General features: G+C 53.7%; 10 protein-coding genes across 10 annotated transcripts; 4 read left to right on the forward strand and 6 right to left on the reverse strand.

Annotated features, from left to right (window-relative positions):
- Positions 1–311: 311 nt before the first annotated feature.
- Positions 312–911, reverse strand: AYO21_01318 (hypothetical protein; the record flags this gene model as incomplete). Its single annotated transcript, XM_022651301.1, has 1 exon — positions 312–911. The coding sequence occupies one exon, from the start codon at positions 909–911 to the stop codon at positions 312–314; it is 600 nt and encodes a 199-aa protein (XP_022516274.1).
- Positions 912–1,615: 704 nt separating this feature from the next.
- On the forward strand, positions 1,616–2,262 carry AYO21_01319 (hypothetical protein; the record flags this gene model as incomplete). Its single annotated transcript, XM_022651302.1, has 3 exons — positions 1,616–1,808; positions 1,912–2,135; positions 2,239–2,262. The coding sequence occupies 3 exons, from the start codon at positions 1,616–1,618 to the stop codon at positions 2,260–2,262; spliced, it is 441 nt and encodes a 146-aa protein (XP_022516275.1).
- Positions 2,263–2,495: 233 nt separating this feature from the next.
- On the reverse strand, positions 2,496–4,623 carry AYO21_01320 (hypothetical protein; the record flags this gene model as incomplete). The annotated part of the gene is made up of 7 exons (XM_022651303.1): positions 2,496–2,958; positions 3,052–3,461; positions 3,533–3,727; positions 3,821–4,069; positions 4,134–4,296; positions 4,353–4,405; positions 4,471–4,623. 7 exons carry the CDS (start codon positions 4,621–4,623, stop codon positions 2,496–2,498), a joined length of 1,686 nt encoding a protein of 561 aa, XP_022516276.1.
- Positions 4,624–5,358: 735 nt separating this feature from the next.
- Positions 5,359–7,095, reverse strand: AYO21_01321 (hypothetical protein; the record flags this gene model as incomplete). Its single annotated transcript, XM_022651304.1, has 2 exons — positions 5,359–6,568; positions 6,626–7,095. The coding sequence occupies 2 exons, from the start codon at positions 7,093–7,095 to the stop codon at positions 5,359–5,361; spliced, it is 1,680 nt and encodes a 559-aa protein (XP_022516277.1).
- Positions 7,096–8,011: 916 nt separating this feature from the next.
- Positions 8,012–10,735, forward strand: AYO21_01322 (hypothetical protein; the record flags this gene model as incomplete). Its single annotated transcript, XM_022651305.1, has 9 exons — positions 8,012–8,124; positions 8,188–8,629; positions 8,685–8,703; positions 8,760–8,954; positions 9,014–9,303; positions 9,357–9,563; positions 9,624–10,123; positions 10,172–10,523; positions 10,628–10,735. The coding sequence occupies 9 exons, from the start codon at positions 8,012–8,014 to the stop codon at positions 10,733–10,735; spliced, it is 2,226 nt and encodes a 741-aa protein (XP_022516278.1).
- A 1,455-nt stretch (positions 10,736–12,190) lies between these two features.
- Positions 12,191–14,361, forward strand: AYO21_01323 (hypothetical protein; the record flags this gene model as incomplete). Its single annotated transcript, XM_022651306.1, has 7 exons — positions 12,191–12,355; positions 12,414–12,466; positions 12,602–12,764; positions 12,821–13,063; positions 13,139–13,333; positions 13,432–13,808; positions 13,896–14,361. The coding sequence occupies 7 exons, from the start codon at positions 12,191–12,193 to the stop codon at positions 14,359–14,361; spliced, it is 1,662 nt and encodes a 553-aa protein (XP_022516279.1).
- Positions 14,362–15,518: 1,157 nt separating this feature from the next.
- Positions 15,519–16,860, forward strand: AYO21_01324 (hypothetical protein; the record flags this gene model as incomplete). Its single annotated transcript, XM_022651307.1, has 3 exons — positions 15,519–15,802; positions 15,850–16,285; positions 16,345–16,860. 3 exons carry the CDS (start codon positions 15,519–15,521, stop codon positions 16,858–16,860), a joined length of 1,236 nt encoding a protein of 411 aa, XP_022516280.1.
- A 606-nt stretch (positions 16,861–17,466) lies between these two features.
- AYO21_01325 (hypothetical protein) lies at positions 17,467–18,591 on the reverse strand (the record flags this gene model as incomplete). Its single annotated transcript, XM_022651308.1, has 1 exon — positions 17,467–18,591. The coding sequence occupies one exon, from the start codon at positions 18,589–18,591 to the stop codon at positions 17,467–17,469; it is 1,125 nt and encodes a 374-aa protein (XP_022516281.1).
- A 1,140-nt stretch (positions 18,592–19,731) lies between these two features.
- AYO21_01326 (hypothetical protein) lies at positions 19,732–22,572 on the reverse strand (the record flags this gene model as incomplete). Its single annotated transcript, XM_022651309.1, has 5 exons — positions 19,732–20,232; positions 20,292–20,708; positions 20,758–20,916; positions 20,966–21,026; positions 21,128–22,572. The coding sequence occupies 5 exons, from the start codon at positions 22,570–22,572 to the stop codon at positions 19,732–19,734; spliced, it is 2,583 nt and encodes an 860-aa protein (XP_022516282.1).
- Positions 22,573–23,851: 1,279 nt separating this feature from the next.
- Positions 23,852–24,619, reverse strand: AYO21_01327 (hypothetical protein; the record flags this gene model as incomplete). Its single annotated transcript, XM_022651310.1, has 1 exon — positions 23,852–24,619. One exon carries the CDS (start codon positions 24,617–24,619, stop codon positions 23,852–23,854), a length of 768 nt encoding a protein of 255 aa, XP_022516283.1.
- Between the last annotated feature and the right edge of the window lie 20 nt (positions 24,620–24,639).

A 24,639-nucleotide genomic window follows, 5' to 3' on the forward strand; every position in this document is an offset into this window, starting at 1 on the left:
TACGTACATTGGTTATCCATAATCACTCAGTCGTGAATAGCTACTGTTAGCTAGCAAGCGAAAGGTCCACTTTGTACTCCGTACATGACATACAAACTGTTCGAGTGGACCGTCCAGCCTAGCCATACAAATACGTTGTAGAAAAACGAATCAATTTGTTGGAATTCGTCCGTCGAAGGGGGAGCCATACATAGTCTCCCCGTGAATTCCTCCGCTGACCATCCAAGCCCATCAAGGACGAACTTTAGGGATCTTGAGATCTTCTCTCCTTTCTGACAATCTGCCAGGCCTTTTTTCGTTTTTGGTGGTCTCTACAGGGCCGACAAATCCGGCAGGCCCCTCGGCCCAATTTCGACGCGCTTCTTCAACTCGGCCTCGTCGGCGAAGCCACCCTCGATCTTGCGGATGAGTTCCTCCGGGTCGAAGTCGGTCCCGATGGGGTTCTCGGCGAAATACTTGCTGTTCATGAACTCGTTGGCCGCGTCGACCGTGTCGAAGTTGTCGACCTGCGTCTCGAGCATGTTCCCGTCGGGGTCTTTGTAGTAGATGGACGTGGTGGGGCCGTGGTTGACGCTCCATACCGGCTTGATCCCCCTGGCCAGGCGCTGTCGGTACGCGAGGAGCAATGCCGACAGGGTCGGGAACGTGAATGCGATGTGTTCCAGCCCGCACGTCGTGGGTGCCTTGGGCGCCGTGTCCGGGATCCCGATCAGTGCGATCCGGTGGTGTTCCTCGTCGTACGTGATGAAGGAGATGAAGTCGTTGCCGTACGTGATCGTCCCGCCGAGGAAGGTCGTGTAGAAATCCCTCATGGCGGAGAAGTTGTTTGTGCGCAGCACCACGTGCGCGAGCGTCGAGGGGGAGAGAACCTTGGTCCCTTTGTCGGAGAAGTTGGTCGAGATGGAGCCCATGTTGAGTTGAGTGATTCACTTGGTTCGCTTGGTCACTTTGTGGAAGGGGTCTGCTTCTTCTACTTGGTTTTTTTTCCTTTATGGAGAGGGAATTCTTGTATGTGTTGGTGGTAGTGGTGGTGAAAAAAGAGGGGGTGGTTGATATACGAACGGTTCTAATCCCTATTTGCCCGGTCAAAACGTCAAGTAAGCATAAGGCCGACACTCACCTGTCTGGTGTCACACAAGTCACGACAGTTTCTCCGCCTCTGCATAATTTCTTAGGCGGCGGCATCATCATCATCATCGTCATCCCACCTCATCGCGTCTCGTAACCCGGCCCGAACGAAGCTTGGGGGGTTGAGGTTGACGCAGGAAGAGGCGGGGACGAGGAGAAATTCTCGGCCAACTCAGTCCGAACGAATTTGTCCGTCATTCCGAGGAACAAGCAACCAAGTTGGCAAGCATGCCGCTTCATACATGTACATGGCTAATGAGTAGACTAGGACACCTAAACCCGGTACATGTGAATGACTAATATCCGTGGAAGAGTGGAAGAGGGATCGGGTGTGAAAAAAGTATCGATATCACATCACATCACACCTACATCTACATCTACATCTACCTGTATCGACATCAACGTACCTGGGTACACACTTTTCACCCTGACAATATATCCCATACATACAAACATACATACATACCCATCTACCTAAGATAGTGCAATGTCGTATGTTACAAAAGAAACCGTCTGGCCCTCGGCCCTCGCGTTGGACGACAAGGTCAAGGCCCTCATCACCCTCTTTTACGAATTGGCCGACAACACGGGCCCTGAGGCCGGCCCACGCATGGCCAACGAGGTGTTTACGTCGACGGGGAAATTCGTGGCCAGCCACGCCGGGTTTAGTGGGAGAGAAGGTACAATACCTACCAACCCTTGACCATGACCTAAAATACCCAGCCATCTAGGTTTATATACATACCTGTACATGTGGGTGTACTTACCAAGTGTGAATGACAGAAATCACCCGCTGCAGAGACAACGCCTGGGGCGACATCACGGCGCGCAACCACCGCATCACCCACGTCTTCGTCAACGACAAGCAGGGCCGCGACCTGGTCCTGCTGGGCGTCGCCAAGATGGACTTTGCGACCGGAAAGGTCGTCGAGACCGACTTCGGTGCCCATGTCGTCCTGGAGGACGTGAATGGGGAGCCGCGCGTGGCGCTGATGCAGGTCTATGCCGTGAGTTTCTTTCCCCCTTTTCGCTCCTCGAATAGATTTCTCAAGAGGGCCGGACAGGACCAGACGGAGGTAGGGGATCTTGGCTAACTAAGGATCTACTTAGAGCGTTGCGAGGACTTTGAAGTGAAAAGCGAGGCTAGCTTCCTAAGGCTGAGGGAGAGCAAAGCATAGCATGGCAGAGCATACTTGCCTAATCGGAAAAAATGATGGACATCTATCATGTATGACTGAGGTAATTCGTCTCAAATACCAATACCAACCGCAACCAAATCAAGAGCAAGACCTGGAACTAAAGCCATATCCAAGGCTGAAACTGACGCTGACATACCTCTCTCCATCTCCATCTCCTCTCTCTCTCTCTCATTTCTTCTCATTCGGCTTCCACGCCCCAAACACCATCCCCTCGGGCACCTTCTTCCACTGGCCCGTCACGGGATTCAGCAGCTCCTCGGCCTCCTTGACCGCCTGTCGAATGATGGCCGTCCGCTCGGGGCTCCTGGGCACGATGTCGATCGGGTAAGGGCGCGGATTCACCGTGATGCCCCCGACCAGGTCGTTGATGTCCGGCGTGATCGGGTTCCCTGCACTGTCGAGCGCCTTGCGGAGGTAGAACCCCCACAGGATCCGCGACATGCCTAGGTACAGCGAGCGCTCGGCGATGTGCACGCCCTGGCACAGGCGGCGGCCGGCGCCGAAGTTGAAATTGTCGCGCTTGAGGGGCTCGCCATTGGCGGATTCGTACAGCGTCGTCGTGTCCCCCGCGTATCGGTCCGGGTTGAATTGTCGGGGTTCCGGTGAGCGCTTCGGGTCCATGTGGATGCCCCTAGATGACGAAGAGTTTACTCGTTAGTATAAAAGGGGAGTGAAAACCAGAGGACGAGAGTAAGGTCTGTTTTTGTTTGGGAGGGAGTCGTACCAAACGTTATTGATGACGGTCGTGCCCTTGGGGATCTTCCACCCATTGTACTCGTCGTCCTTGGTCACGCAGTGCGGCACCCCCATGATCACCGTGGGCATCCAGCGCAGCGTCTCCTTGACACAGCACCGGATGTAGGGCAAATTGGGGTAGTCGTCGACGGTAGGTAGCCGATCTGAGCCGACGACCCGGTCGATCTCCTCCTGGGCTTTCTTCTGCACGTCTTGGAAGACCATCATGGCTTGGACGAACCCATACATGGTCGAGGATGTCGTGTCGGAGCCGCCCTCGAGGAGGGATCCCACGATGTACCCGACCGCTTCGTCGGAGAGGTTCTCGCTCTTTTGCGCCAGGAGGAGGTCGTTGCAGATACATGGCTGTGTTTGGCTCCAAGTTAGCTTTCTAATAGCCTACCCAGATATAAATAGCAACACGGTTGTCACAAATGTATTGTGGTAGCTTCTACTGCGACAGAACTCACCAAGCCAGTTCCGTCTTTGAGATGTTCCTTGGCCTTCAGCCAGTGTTCGGTGTACAGTTCCCGCCCGACCTGGTGGACGTGCTTCCCCTTGCGGATGCTGGGGAGCATAAAGTTGGGCAGTTTCTGGAGAATCGGGTAGAGGTCGGCCAGTTGGGAGGATGCGCTCTCCGAGACTTCGCTCCATCCGTTGAAAACCTACGCCACCGGCACGGTGCAGGGTTAGCAGTGATCAACAAACCATAGAGAGAGAGAGAGAGGAATTGCTAAGAGTCTATAGGAGGAACATACGTCGAAAAGCTGGTTCAGTCTCTTGTCCCGAAAATCGGGACAGCGATACCCAAAGATCATCTGCGTCGATAGCGAGTAGGCGAACCTCCGGAGATGTTGGAACAGGTCGTCCGCCCCGGGCGAGTCCAAGAGGCCTTTCAGGAGCACCTTGTTCTCCAGGTCCTGGTAGGGAATGTACTTTGCGGCGACCTTGATGTTGAGGATGTTGTGGATCAGGCGGTGGATGGTTCGCCATCTCTCGCCGTATTTCTTGGATGAAGAGCCGCTTTAGCACACTGTTGCAACGACAAACTCCCTAGGAAGTGTCACTCACCATAACCACGAGTCGATGGCCTCCGCTGGCCACGTCTTGACTGACGTACATGTCGGGCCGGTCAGAGTAAATCCCGCCACGTTTGTCCAGGAGTTCTTTGATGGCCACATCGGACGACAGGACAACAGTCGGCTTGGTCCCCAGCATCAGCGAGTAGACGGGTCTTTTCTCCATGTTACTAGCCGAACATATATGACAGCTTGGGGATGCATTCCATACCCATATTCTTCAGCCCATTTCTGAAACTGCAGATATGCCTTCTCCGAAGGAATCTGCCCCGACACATTTAGTATTCGCCATGCATCCGTATGTGATGAAGATGTGTGTGCCAACATACCTGGTGAAGGTTCCCAAGAATGGGCAGAGTCGGTGGTCCTGGTGGGAGGTCCTTGGGTCTCTTGCCCACCTGGGACAGTTTCCACAGGATGAAGACCAGTCCCAGCACGATGGGGACGCCGATGTATTTTGCAAGAACGTTGGGTGATTCCATGGTCACTGGCCGCTAAGTACTTGAGCTTGAGGAGGACTTGGTCAAAAGAATCTCAAACCTCGAAGCAGTTGAAAAGTCGTCCCAGCAAATGGTGGTTTGGCACAGGTGAAAAAGGTACAATGGAGGAAGGATCACTTATAGCATTCATCGGCACGCACCCGGACATGCCTCCCATGCCTCCTGTGAGGGATTGGGAGGGTATACCTGGTAGTCTGTCGCACCAATCAGGCCTAGCAGATTGGATACTCCTATGCCCCTAGTCCCTAGTGTGCTTGTTTGTTACCTCCCCTGGGGTTGTGGAGGTGGATCCTGGGGAGTATGGATCTGCGTCGAGGAGGGATATTTCAGGTTGTTTCGGGCTCGTCGACCGTCACTCCGACTATTCGTGGCCGGGCGTACGGTGCCGACGGCGGTGATATACCTAGCACTAGACCTTGTGGTTACATGTCGGTGAGACCAAGGAGGAGCTAGAACCAATCGTGACTCTCCAGCAGATGGGAGGGGGCAGATGAGGGCAGATCATGGCGTCTTTTGAGTTCTCCGACTACTAGACACCGAGAGGGGGGTGCTTACTATGTCATTACGCTCGTGTAATCGAGGCCTGGACAGGTGGTTGGCGGGTGTATTGCCAGAATGGTCGCATATGAGCCGTAGAGACACATTCTATGAAGTGTATCTCGATATGTTCGAACCGATGAATTGAGGAAACACATTGTATAGATAGATCCCTCTACTCTACATCTGAAAAGCGCCCATCCTCTCCAACTTGAAATCATTGACCTGGGTAGTCAGCTCGTTGGTCGCCGTGAATGCAGCTTTGGGTGCCGTGCCAACAGCTTCTGGCTCTTGCGCTCTCCGAGAATGAACCTTGCCCGTAACGATCTGCAGCACTTTCGTTGCCTCATCTGCGCTGCCTATCTTGTCCCCTCTCCATGCGACGTGCTGGTCTGGTCGGATCAACACGAGACGCTTCTCATATAGTCTCTTGGCCAAGTCCTCGCCGTCAAGAGACACTCGCTTCAAGGGCACCGATAGAGCTTGGGCTGCCTCTTCTAGAAAATCTTCGCCACAGGGTTCGCTCGAAAAGCTGAGCAGCGTCCAATCTCGGCCAAACTTGTCAAATATCGGGGTGCCGTCAGAGAGGAAGACGTGTGGCGGCCGACCACCTGGCCAGGTCGTCGGGATATACTTGGACGGTACCCATTCAGGCTCGGGTTCTCTGCCCTCGTCGTGAATGATGACGGGTGATTGGTAGCGGTAACCCAGTTCAATGCCAAAGTCCTGGTTCTCGCCATCGTGAGCTTGGTAGTGCTCGTGAATCTTGCTCCGTAGTTGACGCCCGGCCTCTGTGTCCTCATCCACAACGCGAGGATCGTAACCCGCTAGGATTTCTCGGAGATTGTCGTGGACTTGGAAATGAACGCCAGATCGCTCGACATTGCGAAGGGCCACGGGTCTTCGCTCCACCTCGTAGGACTCGAGCAGGTCGTGTCCCCCGGAATTGTTGATGACGGCTGCAAGTTTCCAGCCCAGGTCGAAAGCGTCAGCAATGCCCATATTCATCCCGTAGCCTCCAGTGGGGATATTCTGGTGTGCCGCATCACCGGCAAGGTGGATACGATAGTTGGGGCTGCTCCAGCGCCGTGTCACGGCGATGTTGGGTCGCCAGATGGAGCGGACTAGAATCTCGTCGATTTCAATCGGATACGCGCCATAGATTCCACCCAGAACTCGATACACAGCCTCTCGCGACTCGATCTTTTCCGGTTCGGCATCCAGGGGTAAGAATAGATGGGTGGTCCAGGTGTCGACTTCATCTTGGGCGATGATGGCACCACCAAAGCCGCCGTGTTCGGCCAGGAGAAAGATGTGCCAGAATTGACCTTGCTTGTGTATCCGAGTGAGGTCGCGAGACTTGAAGTGGACGAGAAGGACGCACGTTGGGCTGCAAAGAATTCAGTAAAGAGGAGATTAGATGGTTTCCCATAGAAAAAAAACTTACACTGGACCGCCGTCCAAGGGAAGCTCAAGCGACTTTCGCACTCTGCTGTTTGCACCATCACAGCCAGCGACATAATCCGAGACAAATTGGTAAGAAACCCCCGAATCCACGGCCGTGACGATAGTTTTGACATGGTCAGATTCCTCCTGTACCGATTCGACTTTATGGCCAAACCGCAGATCGATCAAAGGATCCTTGTCGCAAATGGCCTTCAGCCACTTCTCAAAGATTGCCTGCGACAGCCGCTGCCAGGGTTCCAAGGGCTTAGTACCGTCGTTATTCTCTTGAATCTGCTTTCGGAACCTGTCGACACTCGGGAGATCCCAGCCGGTGATGGCCTCCTTTGCAGAAAGACCCGACGATACCAAGACTGGCTGGTCGATGTGTGCTGGCACTCCCTGCCGTCGTAGGTCGTCGGCGAGCCCCAACTTGCGAAACAGCTCCATGGAACGGGCATTGGTCAAATCCATCTTGGGCCAACGGGTCGTCGTCTGATTCCTCTCAAAGAGCACGGATCTGGTGCCATAATGTGATAGGACTTTGGCCAGAATCAACCCGACAGGACCACCGCCCGCTATAAGCACGGTGCCTTTTGGTAAGACATGACACTCCTGAGCTGGCCTTTCGCCGTGATGGCTATGGTTTGTCTGTCCGTTACTGATCATCTTCTTAGAACCAAGTATACCTAGTGTTTGACTACTGGTTACGATGAAGGTACTTGAATCTCAAAAAAAACGTCCCCTTTCCTCGCTCGCTCTACCAACATTTTCGGATCCACGGCCACAGCCATCGATGGCTCGGTTCTCCTGTCATGCGTCAAGTTCTTCCAGATCCACCCCTCCACCTACTCTTGGTGTCGTTCGACGCCTCGCTAACGTTATACCCATTTTGTTCGGCGAATTCGGACGGCAACTTTTGGCTGGCCAGAGACGACAAGAGGTGGAGTCGCGAATTCCTCGGCAGGCTGGCAAGCTGACCATTGGGAAGGCGATTGACGCCCTGAGGCTCAGGGTCTATTCAATCACAATGATTGATATCACATGCCGTGAGTGGCAAATCATCTCATTGTCCCCCGCCAATCCACCTTTTCCCCGCCTCCATGCTCGTCTCCTACAACAGCTCCAACCTTGAAAATCGCCGCTTTGGCCTGTGTATGGAGTAATTGACTTGAACTCAGGATGTACCAGTCAGTCCAGATGGCGTCCATCATGTCCACTGAGCCACTGCCGCTCTCTTCTCCCGCTCCTCGACCGCAACGGAATGACAATGTGAGGCCGAAACGTGTTGTGGCCTGCAATTATTGCAGAGCCAAGAAGATTCGGTGTATGTCCCTCCCCTTCTCCGCTACGGGCTGAGAGTCACATGCTTATAACCCGCTTCAAGGCAATGGGGACGGTGGTGGCCCTTGTACAAACTGTCTCGATCGCGGCCAGCACTGTACCTCGACAACACCTCGTCGATGGCGATCCAGGGACGGAGGCAGGGACAACAAAGATCTAGTAGAGAGGCTGGAGCAGCTGGAGGCGCTTCTCAAGCAACAGGCTTATGCTGTAGGTCGTCAGCCCGTCTACGGACCCCTTTGTCGCCAGAGTCGCCCCTAATCTAGCTCAGCCTACCTCTACTACAAATCACATCCCGGCGCAGACTTCCCCAGCTGCTTTAGACAGTGACTCGTCTAGATTTACGGGGAGAGATGACCGAGATCCCTTGAGCTCAGTGCTCCCTGCACCCTCGTCCTCTTCGCTGACGACCGACGGGGTCGAGACTCAGAGCTCGTCATGCTTTCCGTTGGCTCAGCCGTACAAGACGCATAACCCTCCGGCAAGTATGAATTCGATAGCCTTGATACCCCCCAAACCTCCCGCCTTTGCAGACAACACCTCAACGCTAGAGTGGAGTTCAGGGTACCAGCCGACCCCCTCCGACAGCGCCGCCCCCGCGACCCTTGCAGAGAACAGCCCTGAACAGATCCGAGAGAGGAGCAGTATCTCGTCGAGTGAGACGGTAGGTGTTCTCTGAGAACTTTGTATTCGGATCGGCTGACAGAGACTTTCCAAAGTCAAACTGGGAATATCATGGTATGTCCCAACTCCTCACACACCTCTTGCACGGGTGCTCAGTAGTTTCATCATAGGCCCCAGATCATTCTTGTCTATTTGTTCGAGACCCGGAATGCAATGGGTCGCTAGCAAGACAGGCAGCTCGATTTTCGACGACACAGCCAGGACATTTACAACCTACATCACCCGCCGGCTGAAAATCGAGAAGAACCTGTCCAAGGAACGAAAGCCCGAGCCAGATCAAGAGATTGCCTGGAGGTATACTCGAGGTAACGACTCCGAACGGCCGTGATCATCTGTAGTGTCACCAGGTCTGACCCTTTTCTAGCATTCTTTGACGAGGCCCTCGAATCTTCTCTCGGCATCGTGCACCGCCCTTGGTTTGAGGCGCAGCTTAGGGCATATTTCGACGGAGCCGTGACAGATACCGATCCCACCTGGTATGCGCTCCGCAACGCAGTCTACGCTTCGGGATGTCGAATCGAGCTCTCCAAAACCAGCACCTTCCAAGAGGCCAACCAGTCGGCGTGGGGTTATTTTGAAAATGCGCTGTCGGTGCAGACCGAAATGTTGTATTTCCGAACGTCGATTGTCGGTGTGCAAGCTCTGACGCTGATGGTAAGGACGGCGATCGGAGAGCAATGTATCACGAGCTGACGAACCCACACCAGGCCTACTTTACCCAAAATATCGCCTGTCCGTGTCTTGAATACGTGCTCTGCGGTATCGCGGTACGACTTGGGATCGCCAAAGGACTGCATCGACAAGCTGTCGCCTCGTGGAATCTGACCGAATATGAAAATTCGCTGAGGAGTTGTTTGTTCTGGGCCATATATTGCTTGGAGAAGCAGATTGTGTGTCAATCCGGACGCCATTCGGTAGGTCTAACCTTGAGCAAAGGGTGTCAGAGTGGAACGGTGATGCTGACCTTGTCTGAGCTGATCGACGACGACGACGTCAGCTGTCAAGTACCAACGTCCGCCCCTCCCGACAGCTCTGTCAACATCGAGTACTGCAATACATTGATCCGGCTGGCGCGACTTTCGTCTGTGGTCTCTAAACGACTGTCGACAGTTCAGGCCTTTCAGCAGGGCGGCGCGGCGTTGGTGAGATCCGTCGCAGAGCTGGACGAGCAGCTCAACATGTTGAAGCGCACCATCGACCCGGTCATATGTCGGCCCAGTTCTCCCAGTCCGAGCCATTTACCACCGGGAATGACGATGCAGCAGGTCATGTATCTCCGTGGCGCTCTCCAGAGCATCACTCTCGATATTCACACCGCTTTGACCTATCCCTGGAGTCGGAGTATCTGTGGTATGACACCTGATGCTGCGTTGCGGGACCAGCTCGAGACATCAACCCAGATTGTGGCCGAGACGTGTCGCCAGGCGATCCTGGCGACCGAACACATACGATTTGATGCAAGCACGCCCGTTCCGTGAGTATCTCGCCGGTTTTTCACTTCGACACTCACTGACGCATCTAGATTGAGCTTTTTCGGACCCATGTATGCGTTGATCAATCTTTTCATCTACATCCTGCAAAACCCCAACCGATACGGCATCCAGTCAGATCTCGCGCTGATGGAGGTCGGTGCGGGATACTTTGCACGGGTGAAATTCGCGACGGCGTCTGAAATCTCCATCAGCTTTGCACGCGAGATCGCCACGCTCGCCCGCGAAGCCACGGAAAGAGCACACAGGCTACACCCAAGCAGTACTGTCAGTGGTGGCTACGACCAGGACTTGACCTATCTGCCGCAAAAGCTGTCGGAGAACGAGGCTGTGCCGGGCCAATACCTGGCTATTGAAGACCAGCCGTTGAATGATCAGACCATGGTAAGTATTCCTTCTCTCGTGTCCGCGCGCATGTGTGGGGTTTGGTTAGGGTTGTCATCTCGGCGATTGCTTGGATGTTTACTGATGCTCCTGATCTGTCTTAGGACGATATGGGCACACTGTTCGACCTCGAGCTGGAAAACTGGAGCACGTTCCTGTCGACAGACTTTCAGGGTGCCGTGGCAGGTTCCTCCATTGGACCTCGTTATTAGCATCGTGGAATGCCGACAAAACGACCCCTCACCTTGACTGCAGTAGTACCTGCTGTACCCAGTACTCCCTCGAGCATAGGTTGCCGATGACCCGAGGCACCCACCCGGCACACTGACGCCGAGCCCGAACGAAAGCAGTCGGTATACAAACACTCTTGCCTTTGGTACAGCCCCTCTCACGATGGGGTTCCACTCAACCAGCCTGTATTTGTAAACGAACAGCAAGCAGATCAGTCGAGCCGCCAAGGTACAGGTGCAACCCCGGCTGGGGCCGCCCCGCAAATAGAAGAGAGGGTATTAGCTGTGACATACAAGAATGTCGGTATGCCTAGGCGCCTCCCTAGGCGAGGGATGGAGCCCACCAGACATCGCGGGGTGGTATTTGCTGGCAACTTAGTCGTGGTGGTCGATGCGATGTGATGCCCTCTCCATTGCTGACTCTAGGCATTGGCGCGATGGTGTTCTCAGGTCTGGCCAACTTGACGCTCATCTTGGTCATGTCGAAGTCGGATCTATGCGTCTGTCTGTCTTGGTATGATTCCAGTGTGACACTTCAACCTAGCCACCTAAGAAGTTGGCCACTCGGACAAGGCCATCGTTGATAGTGTCTTCCCACTGTTGTATCAGTATCTTTTCCTCCCGGTAATGTTGGGAGGTGCAGAGACATTTGGTTCGTTTCGCTTGGTTGAACTGGACGACCACGAACAAGGTTCAAAGAGAGGACTGCTGGCTAGCGTCTGTGGAAACATGAGTGTCATTTCATGAAGACGTCGCTGCTGGTCGACCGGCCTTGCCCACGTTAAGCAGCACCTGTCTTTGTTGTGTCGTTACCCCTGCCCATGCTGTAACTGGGGGCTCGTCTGATCGAGTCAGAGACATACCCAAATGCCATCCATGTCTTTTTCTCGGCCCTGCAAGCTAGGGCTTGTCGTAGATGGGGAATAATGAAGGTGGCTAGTTAGTAGTCAAGATTCATCCAACAGGTAAAATACTGACGGGTAACGATGCCCGACCCCGAAGAACGAGTCCACGACTTGGATGTTGTTCGGCCCGACTGAAGGGCCCTTTCTTTGTTTCGTGGCCACATGGAAACCCGGGGAGTGTGGAGGTGTAGTGCCCCCAGGTGCCCGGATGAAGAATAATGCATCATGACATGACCTGCCACCACTGCATGACCTGCATGACCCTTGCTTTTTCCCACAGGAATTGTTGGTACCTTGTACGTATTTTACATGGGCACAAAATCAGGGTCCAAACACCTCATCGGCCCAGCCACACCAGTCAAGGTAGAAAATTAATTTGAAACTCTTATAATATCAAGTTCTTGAAGAGAGAGAGACACACACATACGCACAAAAGAGAGGAGGACAACAAAGAACAACACAAGCCCGACCTCTACCAGCTACCATCCTTGTTACCACCCTCCAACCTGCACCTGCAACTAGAGCCTTCACAATGGTTCAGCTCTCCTCCTCCTCCTACACCCCATTTTCCCTGGTGGTCCTCCCCCTCCTGGCCATCGCGGCTTTCTTGCTCATCAAACTCTCAAAAGTCGGTCGGCGGGCTCCAGGCTTGCCTCCTGGACCACCGACCATCCCAATCCTGGGGAATCTGCATTTGGTGAGTGGCAAACAGTCTTTCTCGGGTTGTTTCTTTGCGCTGATCAAAACGATCGTAGATGCCGACCAAAAATCCACATATTCAATTCCAAAAGTGGGCTCAGGAGTATGGGTGAGTCGAGTCGAGTCAAGTCTCATACGATGGTCTTTGCTGGCAACATGGGCGAGAACGGGGAATTTGGTGTTGGCTCCAGTTTATCTTCCTAGTTGTCCTCTCGTCTTCTAACGACGACTTCTCTGTCGACAGACCCATCTACTCCCTTATCCTCGGGACAAAGACGATGATCGTGCTGTCTTCCGACCAGGCGGTCAAGGACTTGCTGGATAAGCGGAGTGGCATTTACTCGGATCGACCTGACATGTTTATCGGCCAGAAGATTGCCAGCGGGAATCTGCGGCTCGTCGTCATGGTAGGCATGGCACTATGCTAGAATCAACGTGAACGGGATTTTGATTCAATCTGCAGAGATATGGCGATACGTGGCGCATGATTCATCGGATCGTCCACAACATCCTCAACATCAAGGCTGCCGTCACCTACGTGCCTTACCAAGACCTGGAGAACAAGGTGCTGATGGACGGCCTGCTGGACACCCCCGAAGAGTTCCTGAACCATATTCGCCGTTTCAGCTACTCGCTGGCCACGCAGATGATTTTCGGCTTCCGATGTCCAGATATCAAGGACCGACATCTCCAGCAACTATTCTGGGTACGTATGCCTCAGTTTGCTCCTTAGTTCGCTGGGCCTCCGTGTGGAAAAGCTGACTCCCTTTGCGATGACCAGAGCTTTGAGCGTTGGGGAGAGCTGGCCGGTAGCGCCAGTGCGCAGATCGTCGACCTCTTTCCCATCCTACAAAAACTCCCAAAAGCTCTGGCGCCGAACGTCAGGTATGCGGAGAAATTGCACAAGATTGAAAAAGATCTCTATCTGGGCCATTGGATGCGGGCGAAACGGGGACTCGAGAATGGTACTGGTCTGGTAAGTCTACACTACACAATTCTCTCCCACATCATATCACGTCCGATAACGACCGAGGTACTATTCAAGGGTGAGTTGCTGACAGTGCCTCGACTTAGCCATGCTTTTGCAACGACGTGCTCCGCATCCAGCAGAAGGAAGGGTTCTCCGACGACGCCGCATGCTACATGAGCGGCTCGCTCCTCGAAGCGGGTTCGGACACCACATCGTCGACTCTATACGGGTTCATCCAGGCTATGATCATATGGCCCGATGTACAGAAAAAGGCGCAAGAAGAGATCGATCGCGTTGTGGGAGACCACCGTCTACCGACGATGGACGACTACGACCAGCTCCCCTATATTCGAAGCTGCATCAAGGAGAGTTTGAGGTGGATGCCGACAATCATTCTCGGAGTACCTCATGCGGTCATGAGGGATGATACGTATGGTCCTTATACCATTCCAAAGGGTGCATCGGTTATCAATAATGTCTGGTGTGTGCTCTTTCTTCTTCTCGGCCCCTGATACGGAAATACTTTGTCTCCAAGGCTAGCTACTAACCATTCTTTCCCCACTGGTAGGTCAATCCACATGGATCCCAAGAGAAGCCCGGAACCCCGTCGCTTCAACCCGGACCGCTTCAAAGACGACCACACCACCTTGTACCAATCGGCAAATGGCGACCCTGCCAAACGGGACAACTTCAACTTTGGCGCAGGCCGCCGCCTCTGCCAGGGGATCCATATCGCCGAGCGGTCGCTATTCCTCGGCATCTCCCGCCTTCTCTGGGGCTTCGAGCTCTCCAAGCCGCTAGACAAGAACGGCGTGCCCATCACGCCCGACATCGACGACCTCGTGGGCGGGATCACCGTGCAACCGCGAGACTATCAGGCCGTCTTCAAGCCGCGGTCTCCCGAGAAGGTCAAGATTATCCGTGACGCCGCCCGCGAGGCTCAGAGCTTGCTCGACCCCGAGACGAAACAGTGGAGAAAAGTGCCTGAGGGGATGGCGCTGAGTACGTGGATGCCGGAGAAGGTTGAGGTGTAGTGGTTGGTGGTTCTGGATCGATGGAGTTTAGGGAGAACCAAGGTCTACAGAGCTATACGCCAAAGTAATCGCCTAGGAGATGCTTGAAGGGAGCAAAAGTGTGCGATACTGGGCAAAGTTGTCTTTCATCTTGAGGCCCAAGGCTGGACTCCTGGCGACTGAGTCCACATGTCGTGTCGGAGAAATGTTGATCCGGTATATCTAACTCCGTACCTCGAGGTTGTTACTTGACCCCTCCAGCATTTTCATCTTCTTCTCATAATTTAGAAGGACATTCCTTGCAAAGTCAATCTCTCTTGTGGACTGCCATGTTCAAAACACTCGGCGCACATTTTTCAACAGCTTACAGTAGATCTTTGACGATCTGTGTTCAGCATTCCCTTGGCCTGGCTTGACCCCTGAAATCTCAATCCTGAAATTCCGTGGCCCCCAGCATTCCACGGACGAGGCAAACATCTCCTCTTCCATGGCGAAACGTCACTGTCGAGCTTGGCTTGCTGCGTAGATGGATCTTTGCTATGACTCATTCCTTTGTTTGAGTGTCTGTGAGGGGGGCTGTTTTGGCTATCCTGAAATGAAATGAAATGGGACGAACTGAACTCTTGGACTTGGCCAGGGTCACTATCTCTGGCTGTCAACAACACCGGGATTTAAACTTACCACGATTACATCCACCGCTGGCTATATACCAGCTCTTGGCAACATATCCTGGAATGGTCTGAAGATGGCCATGGCTAGAACCTCAACCACAGTTAGAGGAAGAAGTCTACACCGACATGCTTGTCAGTATCTATTCACGTTGTTATACCCAATGCTATTAGACTGTCGACGCGTATGGTGGGACGCAACACGCATTGAATGCGAAACGCGGCCCTGGCACAGATCTTGTACACCACCATCTACATTCCACAGTCTGGTTAGAGCAGAGCCGCCGTGCATGCTGCCATTCGGGACAAATGCCTCCCGCAATGACGATTCCTCCTAGTTCACAGGCCACCATGTGGTCAATGTCCACGGGAAGTCCTGTCAGAGCTTCATTCCTTCCCAGCGAGCTCCATGGATATAAATTGGACATGCTGCGCGACTACATCTTCTTTCCCCTTCATTCGGTTCTTTACTCATTTCACCGCTAAAAAAAAGTCCGGCACAACGCTAAAATGCACTCCCTCTCCCAGTCCTTCGCTGTTTTGACCGCTGTGATCCCCCTTGTCCTGGGCCAGGGGGCTACTGAAGTAACCACGTCTACCCTGGAACGGACTTTCACGGCCTATGCAACCTCTCAACCCGCGAGCGTGTCTACTATCCACGTCACCAAAATCCTCGACACGACTACTCTAACAAGCACGTCGAGGGTGACCACAACGAGCCCCATTCGATTCACAACCGTCGTTCCTTATACTTACTTGTCGACTGTCAACGTGACAAGCACTTATCGGGCAACGTAAGTTGGCTCTCTCACTAACAAATACTCAGGCTGACTGGGTACAGAACCGATGTCTTCACCAGCACTTCCACCAGCACCGAGTATGACATACAGAACCGCACGTCCACCTCGTATATCAACGTCACGGCGACCGCAAACACTACGGTTATGACCGAGAGTCTTGTCACCGTGCCCACTCCGAGTAGTTTTGTCCCTGTAGAAGAGTCTTCGGGGGATGAGGACTACGATGGGACCGTCAGGCGAAGTGACACAGAGGCCGAGACAGACATTCTCCTACCCCGTCAAGGACTCACTCCGACACCTGATACCTCTTATATCTCTCTCATCTCCATTGTGACGCGATTGGTTCCGCGAACGACTTCGACGGTGTTTGTGACGTTGACCAAAACAAGCACGCAACGGCCGCCGCGGACCGTGACCGAGTCGACGACCATTGCTGTGACCAGCACTGTGGGCGTTCCTGATGTCCCCGTGAGCTCTGTACGTCTTTTTACATCCCCCTGGCATATTTCCTGCGACATTGACTGATTTACACATAGACTGTGATCGTGACGGCCGCTACCACCGTGAACTTGACGCAGACCATCACCGTCCCGGCCGAAACGACCGTGTCAACCGTCACCAACACTCAATACAACTACACGGCCGTGCGGAGCACGTACCTCGCGTGCGCGACCGACAACCTCCTAGGCCCCCGCATCCAGGACGGCAGCTACATCAACAACGTGGTGGACAACGTGCGGGCCAACGTCGGCACGGGCACCAACGCGACCTCGAGCTACGAGTGCTGCACCATCTGCCAGGACGTCGTCGACGGCTTTTGCGACTTTGCCTACTTTGACACGCAGACCAGCGCCGAGGGTGGGAACTGCGTGCTGTACAAGGCCAACGTGCCGAGGAGGGGCACCGCCACGTGTGCTCGTGCGCAGGCCGGGTTCTTCAACACAAACAGGCGTACGGCGAATCGGTGGGTCGTCATGAACGGGCCGTGTGGGCAGTTGGTGCATGGGAATCCGAGCCGGGCGGCCTCGACTACGGCTGCGGTGCCGACCTAGGCAGAGGTGCTACAACTATACACGAGAGGTGGTGGTGGTGGTGGTGGCGGCGGGTGTAAAGACGCGTGGCAACTAGACAAGTGCGCAGGATGGGAACAATACAGCTAGAGATAGCGAAGTACTAGTAAGAGAAAAAGAGACAGATGAGAAAAGGTGATGTATAAAAGCAATGGAATGGAATGGATGCCGTCCGCGCTTTTCTCATAGGCGAATCAATCATGAGATGGTATTATTCCTCCTCCACCAGGATAGATGATTAGATATTCGTATCCGCGCAAGGCTGTCTTGGAATGAGGATCATATAGCCTCGACATAATACAAAGGGCCATAACTATCCGTATATTGGGTAATAGTCTACCTCTTTTTGGTCTCTCCCTCCTACTGCTCTATCGAACCCTTTCCTCTCGCACCCTGTTTCTGTCTCGGTATCTCTAGTCCTTTTCTGGTCCTTCGCTCTCTCTCCCTCCTCCCCTCCCTGTAGTGCTCACTATGTGCTCCTTATACCTAGGACAAGGTCATTAGACAAAACTCTTGCATGAAGTCGCTCAAGCAGTCCTCGTATTAGACAATATCTTCATCTTCGTTGTCTCCCTCTCCATTGTATCTCTACACAAGATCCTCAGCAACCACACAAACAGCCTTCCCCCTGACCTCCCCTTTGTGAAGCAACTCAAACATCCTCGGCACCTCCTCCAAACCATGAAAGACCTGCGTCTCGGCCACGACGCCATGGCGCGCCACCGTCGCGAGCATCTCGTCCGCGACGGTCTTGCCGCCGTGCGCGGTGCCCTTGATGGTGACGTCGCGGAGGACAATGTCCTCGAACCGCACGGTCACCTCGGGCGGCTGCGCGGTCTGCACGACCGTGCCGTGCGAGCGGGTCATGGACGCGGCCAGCGCGGCGGACGAGGCGTGGTCGCTGACGTTGATGGTTGCGTCGACGCCCGCGCCGCCGGGTGTGATGGCGCGGACCTGCGCGAGGACCTTTTCCGAACCCGCGCGTGCGTCCAGGACGTGGTCGGCGCCGTATTTCCGCGCGACGGCGAGGGCCTCGTCGCGCGCCTCGACCGCCACGACCGTCAGGCCCGCCGCTTTGGCGAACTGGACGGCGAAATGGCCCAGGCCGCCGCCCGCGCCGACGATGCCGATCCATCTTCCCCCTCCCCCTCCCCCTTCCTCTCCCTCGCCCTCCGGCGCTTGTCGCTGCTGCGCGACGACCCCACTGACCTTCAAGGCGCGATAGACCGTGACGCCCGCACAGGCCAGCGGCGCGGCAGTGAGAAAGCCCACCTCGTCAGGCACTTTACAGCTCGACCGCGCATCGACGACGTGAAACTCGGCAAACGCCCCGTCCGTCACGACCCCCGTGGCCCCCTCGGCCGCGAAACAATACTGTCGCCAATCCCGCTCGAGCGGGGCCAGACAGTTCTCGCACTTCCCGCACCCCCGGAACGTGATCCCCGACATGACCCGGTCGCCGACCTTGAACTCCTCCTCTGGGACGGCGTCGCCGGTGGCGACCACCACGCCCGTCCCCTCGTGCGACAGCGTCATGGGCAGGCCGTTTCTCAGGGGCATGAACCCCGCTTGGACCATGAGGTCGGTGTGGCAGAGGCTGGCGACGGCGGTGCGGAGGAGGAGGTCGTGGGGCCCCAACTCGGAGGTGGAAGGGGTTTTGGTCGTTTGGACGACAGGCGCGGTGTTGAAGGCCGTGAGTTGCGCTGCGAGCATTTTTGGTGGTAGGGGGGTCGTGGTCGTGGTCGTTGACATTATTAGGTGTGGTGAGGTGTAGTGAGGTGAGGTGATGTAAAGGTTAGCTGAGGTTAGGTATATATAACGAGATAAGGTGGTGAGGAGAGATGAGATGAGAGTCGATGAAGAGATTCGATAGGATAGAATGAGATGGCTGATACAGCTGAGATGGCCGAGATGAGATGAAATGGTGTGATATAGATGGGATGAATACAAAAACCTAGGAGGTCCTAGATAGATACTTGGGTATGTAGATATGTAGGGCAGTTTGTATAAATCCCTCCTCCAATATTGTCCGGGATCAATTATCCCCGACTGTCTATGTCCGACTATACTCGACGATACTCGATCGTGTGGGATGCTGATTTCGTACCGGTTATTGGATACTGCATACTGCATGGGGTACTCACTGCCTGACTCGCCCGCTCTCTCACTTACTGTACATGTACAGATACACACGCCAGCCATGCGGCGGCCCAACCCGACCAGCGAGTTCTAGATCCGGCCAGTGGCCTTGAGGATGCGAGGATGAAAGGACAGATGGATGAGTTGTCATGGACAAACCAACCCCTCTTCCTCCCCCTTCCTCCTCGGCGGAATGACAAGCGACGAGCGGCCGAGTTACATGCTCGAGATGTGCTCCTTATAAAGCCCCACATGGACAATCGGACAACACATCGATGCACGATGCTGCTTAGTGTCTACATCCAGGTTCGACGAACGTGTCATTTGAGACAGTCTGCATACAAAGAAAGGAGAAGGGGGCGGGGGATTGGATGAATGAATGGGAGGCCAAGAGGTGGGAAAAAGAGTGGTAAATGAGTAATGGTCGTTGATGAACTCGGTTTGGTAGTTGTTGAAGGAGGGAGGGAAATTGAAGAAAATACAAGAAATTCTGGCAATGCTAGTAGCTGTCATCCATCACACAGCATTCGGCACAATATGGCGATATCTTCTCGGTGGTGAAAAAGAAAAGAAAACATCCTTTGGAGATCGACGGTCATAGAGAAGATGTGTCTATGTCACCGCATTGGATACTAATATGCTTGACTTGGTAGGAACTCCAAACTGAAACGACACAACATAGCAGGATAAGACAGATCATGACTACCTGCCGTCCTACATGGTCACCACCTCATTCACCGGCGCGACAGGCCTCCCCGTCCGGAAAAGACTCCGAATATTCTCAAAACACTCCCTCTCGGACTTCATAAACGCCACGTCCGTCAACCCGCCCATGTGCGGCTGAACCACGACCTTGTCACTCTCCCAGAAATACGGGTTGACGTTGGGTTCGTTGCAGAAGACGTCGAGGCCGGCGCGCGTCAGCTTGCCCGACTCCAGAGCTTGGATTAGGGCCTCCTCGTCGATGATGGCGCCCCGGGCCGTGTTGACCAGGAAGGCGCCCGGTTTCATGGCGGCGAATTCGGCGTGCGAGATGAGGTTCGTGGTCGACTCGTTGAGTGGGCAGGAAATGGAGACGATGTCCGCGTCGGCGAGGAGGACGTGCAGCGATGAGCAGTATTCGGCATTGTACTCCCTCTCCACGTCCGGGGGGAGTCGCTTGCGGTTGTAGTACTTGACTCGCAGGTTGAAGACTGAGGCCTTCTTTGCCGTGTACTAGTGTGTTCAGTCAGTGAGAGTTGACACCACAAAATCCATTGAGCAGTATCGCCCACCTTTCCAATCGCCCCCATACCCACGATCCCGAGCGTCAGCCCTGTTGGATCTCGACTGGGAACAAGGCCTTGCTTCCAATTCCCCGTCCTGGCACTCTTCTCGCTTCGGGTGGTATCTCTCAGCACTGCCAGGATCAAGAAAATGGCCATGTCTGCAGTCGCTTCAGCGACGGCGTCGCGAGTGTTGCAGAACCAGACATTATTCCGCGTCATCCAGTCGACATCAAACTCATTAAAACCCGCTGAAGCAGAGGCAATGATCTTGCATTGAGGCAACAAGCTGCCTAGAAGACCCTCATCGAACGGCTCGTACGGAATGGTGCCCATACGAATGATAAAGGCATCGACCGGACGAGAGCTCGCTATGAATTTCGGGAGGAGATCCTGGGTTTCCTGCCGATTCGTTGCTGGGAGGATCTTTGGCAATTAGAGACTCGGCCACCATACACCTCTGAAGACTGGTTACCTCGAAATCGAACTCCCGCTTGAACTCTGCCAGGAATTCATCACCGACATATTTTGGATCTCCGAGAGCCACAACAAGCGGCTTGGTGGCGGCGGCGGCGTTGGACATGTCAGAGCCAATTTTGTGGTCTCGTGCCTCTAGCTCTGACTCGACCAATTTCTAAACCATGATATTGTTTCCCATTGTTGTAGACATAAGCTGGACCTACGCGCCCTTTGATGTAGCCCATCTCCGAGAAGTTTCTCAGCAGGTTCGGGCTTCTCCGGGCACTGAGTCACCAGTTTCAATAGTTCTGTGATTCGAGGCAGCAAATATGTTGAGCAGAGCAATGCTCTGAGTGAATGTCATGCCAAAGTCAGATCAAGCAGACAACTTCAAATCATCGTCGGTAGACATTTCCACGTTCTTGAGCGCTCTTGAACCACTGCTACCCTCCATGAGAACATTCACAGGTTGTTGACCTGCTTGCAATGTCCTCCATTTCCAACTTCTGACCAACTGGCGATCCATATCAACTCCCTCGATGATGTCGACTATCCACTTACCAATGTTGGGAAGATACTTGAAGGCATGTCCGCTGCCGCCTGTCGCGATCAGCACCGACTCTTGACCAGGCAAGGTGTCGATGAGATAGTGGTTGTCGAAAGAGTCCGTATACCAACATAGTCGGGTCAACTGGATATCGATCCCTTCCTCGACCATTTCTGGGAGAAAGTCTCTGATGAAAGACTCGACGACTGTCAACGCTTGCTTGGGGAGTTGTGTAATCTTCTCGTCGGCTGTATATCTTGTGATGGGCACACTGCGCTCCTTGCCGTCTGATTGCATCGTAGGATTGGTATATTTGGTGCCTCTATACCCAATCTTCATATACCCTCTTTCATCTCGGGGAAAGCCATAGAGACCACCAATGGCCCCATCTCGCATTCTATATGACCAAGACGGGAACCTCTCTGGATCGAAACGTTCGAAAAGAGGTGATTTTGGTGGGATTTTCAACATCACCACTGACCCAGCTGTCGTTTCGCAGATACCGTCGAGCTCTGGGATCAGTGATGGTGTCCACCCGCCGCACGCCATAATGACCTTCGATGCAAGGTGTTTTCGGCCGTCTCTCATTCTAATCCCCGTAACTCTTTGTCGATCGTCGTAGCAGAATGCCTCAAAACAACCGGCATCAGGATGCAGGACGAAGCGAACCCCCATCTCCTTTCCCTTGTGGAGGGCGAAACGACACGCCATATCTGCAATGGCTATCCCACCGGTAGTGTCTAGAACACCGAGATAGCTTTCACCTTTTGATTTGCGTTCAAAAGGATCCATTGCGTAGCCAAAGCCTCTCTCGCGGGCAATTTCCTCATGCTGGCTGTCAGTTGTGATGAGCTGGGTATCGCTGAAACCCGCTCGCTCCATATTTCTGATGGTTGCTTTCTCAAATTCCGGAAGTTCATCTCGGTCAGTCAACGAGAGATGGCCGTTGTTGATGAAGACCTTATCTGCTCTAGTCATTCCGTCAGGTACGCATCTGCCCGTGCTAATCTCTTGGTTCCACTCCTCCCAGCACTCGATAGCTTCTCTAGAGAGGTCTTGGTATTCGGTTTGTTCGCCATATGCAGACCGGATAATCTTGTTCATGTCGGCAGAAGCAGAATCACAGCCGGAGATGTAGTCATATTTTGTACTTTCATAGGGCTGTGCGTCGAAGACAGTGACGTCGGTATAGCCTCTCGCTGCCAGGTGGAGAGCAGTACTCAGGCCAAACACACCTGCGCCAACAATGACAATGCAGTCTGTTTTTTCCAATGGCGGAGCCATATTCTAGGCTGTGTCGAGTTGGGTGGTATACGGAAGTCCTAGAATCCGCTGTATTTGGAGCGCAACTCGAACATGAGCTGTATTCGCAGTGTTCAGAATTTCGGGGAAAATGCACCGTGAGTCTTCCGCGTTGTCCAAAACTCACGTAGACAAACACATAACACTTGCTAGATGTAGAAATTCAGCACACCAACCATGATGGTACACGTACACCAGCACACCATTGAGATTGGTACTGTAAGTATTCGGTACAGTAGCGGGCTCTGCGCCTAAACACGCAGCCACGTGGCGGCCTCTATGAGGGTAATTCAACCTGTGGGGAGTATTTTATGCTCATGCACATACATTTACAACGAGGGGCTGGTGGTGCTCCGATCATGATAAGGGGTAGGCATTGCGTTGGAGTAAGGTACATATGTACGAGGTACTCGATACACAGATACCCGTGCCTCGTACATTATGCGTGAGTATCTCGCTTTGGGCAAAGTCAGCAAACTTCTCTTGGCGTATTTGCTACCTTTGTATGAGATGGACCACCGGTGATGCCTACCTGCTACACCTACCTTCACCACCAACACCATGAGCCTGAAGACCAGCAATGTCATTTCTCCCATATAAAATGTGAATAGGGAGCGCAAAGCTCTCCAGCAAGAAAAATGGTTTTCAAAAAAGAGGACAAGTTCCCTGAATTCGAAGACCCCAGAGCGTTCGACAAGCAAGATTGTCTCTCGTGCAGGATTCTCGGTATGCCGGCGGTCGAATAGACCTCTCTCCAGACCACTACAAAGTGCAGACAGCTGACTGCTTACTCCCTCCAGGCTCTACGGCATTCGTGGCCCTAGGTGGCTACACCTATTTCTCGGGTATGCAGCAACTTCGCGCTCGGCAAAAGGTCATCGAACTCAGCAAGTCCAAGTACAAATACGGCTCGCGCCAGCTGGGCATCATATCATTGTCCGCAACGCTCATGGGCTTGGGGATTTACCGCATGTTTATTTGATCGAGCCCGTCTGTCATTGTTCACAGCCAACGAGCTGGTCCGCATATGTAACAAAGCAAATGGTTTAAGGAGTCATTCAGGATTAGGGGCGAATCTCAACCCCGGAGACTATCTGTCTGTCTAGAGCGCTCAAATGAGCCAAAACATCAATGTACTCTAATGCAACTAAAACTTCGCCATGCTGATGGTCATGTCCTCATAAGAATATACCGTTTCATGCACTAGAGCTGAAAGATGATCATGGTGCCGAAAACACAAATCGACGTGTGCGGCCAAAGGTCATGAAATCCTCCCCTTCTTGCTGCTCTCGAATCCTTCCCTCGGTCCGATGTTGGAAATGTCAAAAAAGTCGGGTATCTGGAATTTGCGCTTCGTACCAGCTGTGAAAGTAAACTCTCGTGTCGATGATCGTGTTCCGTGTCTTTGATTGCTGCTTCGATGGGGCGTGCGACTTCCTCGGTTGTTGACAAAAGTTGCTCGGCTCGTACTACCTGATGTTGACGAAGAGGCCTGGGGCTCTGGCGCCGCGCCACTGTCCTCATCTGTTTGCATATCGTCATGCGGTGTCGAGGCTGCATTTCCGCTGAAGTAAAACATGGGTGTCGTCGTCGGTTGCTCCTGAGACAGAGAAATTTGTGGCTCCTCGGTTTGGGTACCCGACTCTGCCCTTGTAGGTAGTATTGAGGTCGAGACGGGTTGTTCGACTGCTGGGGAGATGGCTCGTTGTCTTTGACCGGTTTCGCTTCTCTCGTCGTCGCTTTCGATCTGGTGGTGGTGGGTAGACCCCTCATATCTTTCCGTCGCCCACTGCCTCACCCTCCAGCCCTCACCATCTTGTAGACCGAGATTCTCTTTATCCAGGAAACTGAGTAGATCCTCCAAAGCATCTTGGTACCCAGCTTGACGGCTGGCATTCTGATCTGTGACTGCCGACTTGTAAAGGTTTGTGACGGAGAGCGCAGCGGTTCGAAAGGCTTGGAGGAGTTGTTCGGGGGGCGCAGGTCGAGTCGAGGGGAGTGAGGTGTTGAGAGACCTCATCGAGTCCATGATGAACACTCGAAGAGGCT

Source organism: Fonsecaea monophora (assembly GCF_001642475.1).
Source record: "Fonsecaea monophora strain CBS 269.37 chromosome Unknown Scaff5, whole genome shotgun sequence".
NCBI classification, from domain to species: Eukaryota; Fungi; Ascomycota; class Eurotiomycetes; order Chaetothyriales; family Herpotrichiellaceae; genus Fonsecaea; species Fonsecaea monophora.